The sequence below is a fragment of the Penaeus monodon genome, chromosome 41 (assembly GCF_015228065.2).
Source record: "Penaeus monodon isolate SGIC_2016 chromosome 41, NSTDA_Pmon_1, whole genome shotgun sequence".
NCBI lineage: Eukaryota > Metazoa > Arthropoda > Malacostraca > Decapoda > Penaeidae > Penaeus > Penaeus monodon.
The window spans coordinates 29,202,679-29,205,949 of NC_051426.1; the positions used below are offsets into that span (position 1 = coordinate 29,202,679).

General features: G+C 30.2%; 1 protein-coding gene across 1 annotated transcript in view; it reads right to left on the minus strand.

Annotated features, from left to right (window-relative positions):
* The window catches only part of LOC119598478 (BCL-6 corepressor-like protein 1), a 45,383-nt gene extending 42,618 nt beyond the window's left edge, over positions 1 to 2,765 (minus strand). The window contains exon 1 of the mRNA XM_037948106.1: positions 2,714 to 2,765. Coding sequence (XP_037804034.1) covers positions 2,714 to 2,765 — 52 coding nt within the window. The remainder of the gene's footprint in view (positions 1 to 2,713) is intronic.
* Positions 2,766 to 3,271: the final 506 nt, after the last annotated feature.

Consider the following 3,271-nt stretch of genomic DNA (forward strand, 5'->3'; position numbering starts at 1 on the left):
AATGATAATAATAATAATAATAATAATAATAATAATAATAATAGTGATAATGCTAATGATAATAATGCTAATGATAATAATATTAATATCAACATTGATGACGGCATTGACAATATAACGGCATTGACAATATCAGTGATACCAAAGATAATGATGATAATATAATTCATAAGGGAAAGATAACGATAATGAATTGGCAAATAATTCAAAAGTCAATCAATTTATATTGCAAATGGAACAAATTCGGTGTGTGGGAGAGGAAAACGAGCAGCATAGGGCTGAGCTGCAGCTGCCTTGGCCTTCCGATCAGCTCGCCGACCTGAAACCCAACATCAGGAGTTGTCTTCGCGATAAATGGAAGGAACAATGGAGGCATATCTCTTGAAACAAACTGCGAGAGCGTAGAGATGACCTTGGCGGTTGGGTGACCAGCATCCCAACCGAAAAGTAGAAGTTGTATTAACAAGACTAAGAATCGGGCATACAAGACTGACTCATGGGCCGATGATGGCTAAAAGTGAAGCACTTTGTGAGGGATGCCAAGAGCCATTAACGATCGCACATGTAGTGGAAAGATGTGCAACATTCTCAGACCAAAGACGTATGTACTTGTCTCTCCCATATACACTGAAAAATGTATTGGGGGAGGATTGTGACATAGAGGGTCTTATTAGTTTCCTTAGGGAGACTAATATTTTCAATAAAATGTAATTATGCATAATATTTATGCAATAATCTTATACACTTAGAGCATAATATTTATGCTTTGACTTTCGATATATTTATTGTTATTTGTAAGAAATATACTGATAGATTTTTAAAGTTTTAAATATTTTAATATTTCTATCTATTTAGATAGATAGATTGATTGACTGATTATCTAAAATTATCTGCCGCTAATGGCCTTAGCTGTTGACGCGGCAAATAATTTTAGATAATCAGTCAATCAATCTATCTATCTCTATCTCTATATCTGTATCTATATCTATCTATCTGTCTATCTACATACATATATATATATATATATATATATATATATATATATATATATATATATATATGTATGTGTGTGTGTGTGTGTGTGTGTGTGTGTGTGTGTGTGTGTGTGTGTGTGTGTACACACACACACACACACACACATATATATATGTACATATACATATGTATATATACATATATATGTACATATACATATGTATATATACATATATATGTACATATACATATGTATATATATATATATATATATATATATATATATATATATATATATATATGTATATATATGCTGAAATATCAAAAAATACTTATTTATCGGTCTTTCCAAGAAAAATAAATTTCGGGAATTTCAAACATGTTACTCTCACCTTTTTCTTCGAAATCGTTATCATTTTGTACATTGCGCTTGCTATATAATTTTCCTTTCCCGGAATTTTGGAATTTTGGCTCATGATCTGACATATGTTCGAGAGTCAAAATTACGTTATTGTGTTGGATAAATGAATTTGTTCCATTTGCAATATAAATTGAGTAACTTTTGAATTTTTTTTTACCAATTCGTTATCGTTATCTATTCCCTTATAAATTACATTATCGTTATTATCTTTGGTATCACTGATATTGTCGAGGCTGTTAGTGTTACTTTTGTTATCATCATTGTTGATATTAATATTATTATCATTAGCATTATCACTATCATTTTTATCATTATCATTATCATTATTATTATTATTATTATTAATTATCATCATTATTATCATCATCATTTCCATTATTATCATTTTATCATAATTATCATTATTATCAATTTTATTATCATTTTTCTGTTACTATCATTATTATCACTATCATTAATATAATCATTATGATTACTATTATTATTATTATCATTATCAATATTGTCATCCTTATCATTATCATTATTATTACATTTGTCACAATTATTACAATTACAATTATAATTATAATTGTAATCATAATCATATTTATAAAGCTAAAATAATTATTACAAACGTTCTCTATAGTATTATTATCATTATAAATATTATAATTATTATTACTGTTATCATTATCATCACTTCTATTAATATTAGTATCTCTATCATTATCATCATTGTCATTATTGCTATTTCTACTACTAGAATAATCATTATTTTTATCATTATTATGAGTTTGTATTGTTATTATTCCTACAATTATCATTATTTTCATCATTTTTGTTATCTTTATTATTATTATTATCATTATTATGGTTATTATTATCATTATCATCATCATCCTTATCATATAACAATATTATCATCATTGTCATAATTATTATTATCATTAATATTTTTTCATTACCATTATTATTATTTTTATTGTTGCTAGTATCATTATTACCATTGCTATGATTTTTATCATCAATGCCATTATCATCATCACTTATATCATCATTATCATAATAGTAATAATAATAATAATAATAATAGTAATAAAAGGATAATAATAATGAAATGATTATTGTCATTATTATCATTATCATGTTAGTATTATTATTATTGTTATCATTCTTATCATTATCTTTGTTACTTATTATTATTATTATCATTATTGTGATTATTAATACAATCATTGCTATCATTGTTATTATTATTGCTATCATCATTATTGCCAGCATTTAGAATTTTGATATTGTCATTATTATCATTATTATTATTAACATTATTACTACCATTGTCAGCATCAATATTCACTCCAGCCCAGAGCTGGAAGAGGGTTACCATAGTTCCCATCCTAAAACCAAAGGAGCCAGGGGAGTACTGCCCCATCTCTCTCCTCAGCTGTCCGGACAAGACGGCCGAGAGAATGGTACTAAACCCACTCCAATGGAAAAGGGGATCCCCACATGAACGCCTCCATGGGTTCATAAGGGGCATGGGCACAGCACACAGCATATTCAATTAGCACTGGCACATCTGTAGTACTATTCCTAGACCTGGGGAAGGTTTTTGAATGAGCAAGTTCTCTTGCTATTCATGAGACCCTTATCCAGAAGGGAATCAGAGGAAAGCTCTCGGCTTGGACCCCCCTAATGGAGGCCGCCTTGCCGCGGTGGGGGGGCTTGAGGTCCCAATGATCTGGTGAGCCGGACCAGAGGGCTACCCATACTGGAGGGGTCACCAGTGAGGGATGAGACAAAATGGCTTCCTGGTGCACCAAGGCCTATGAGAGGGGATGGTGCACCCACCTGGTTTTCCATCTTGGCAGGGAGAACCTCCCACGGTGTTGC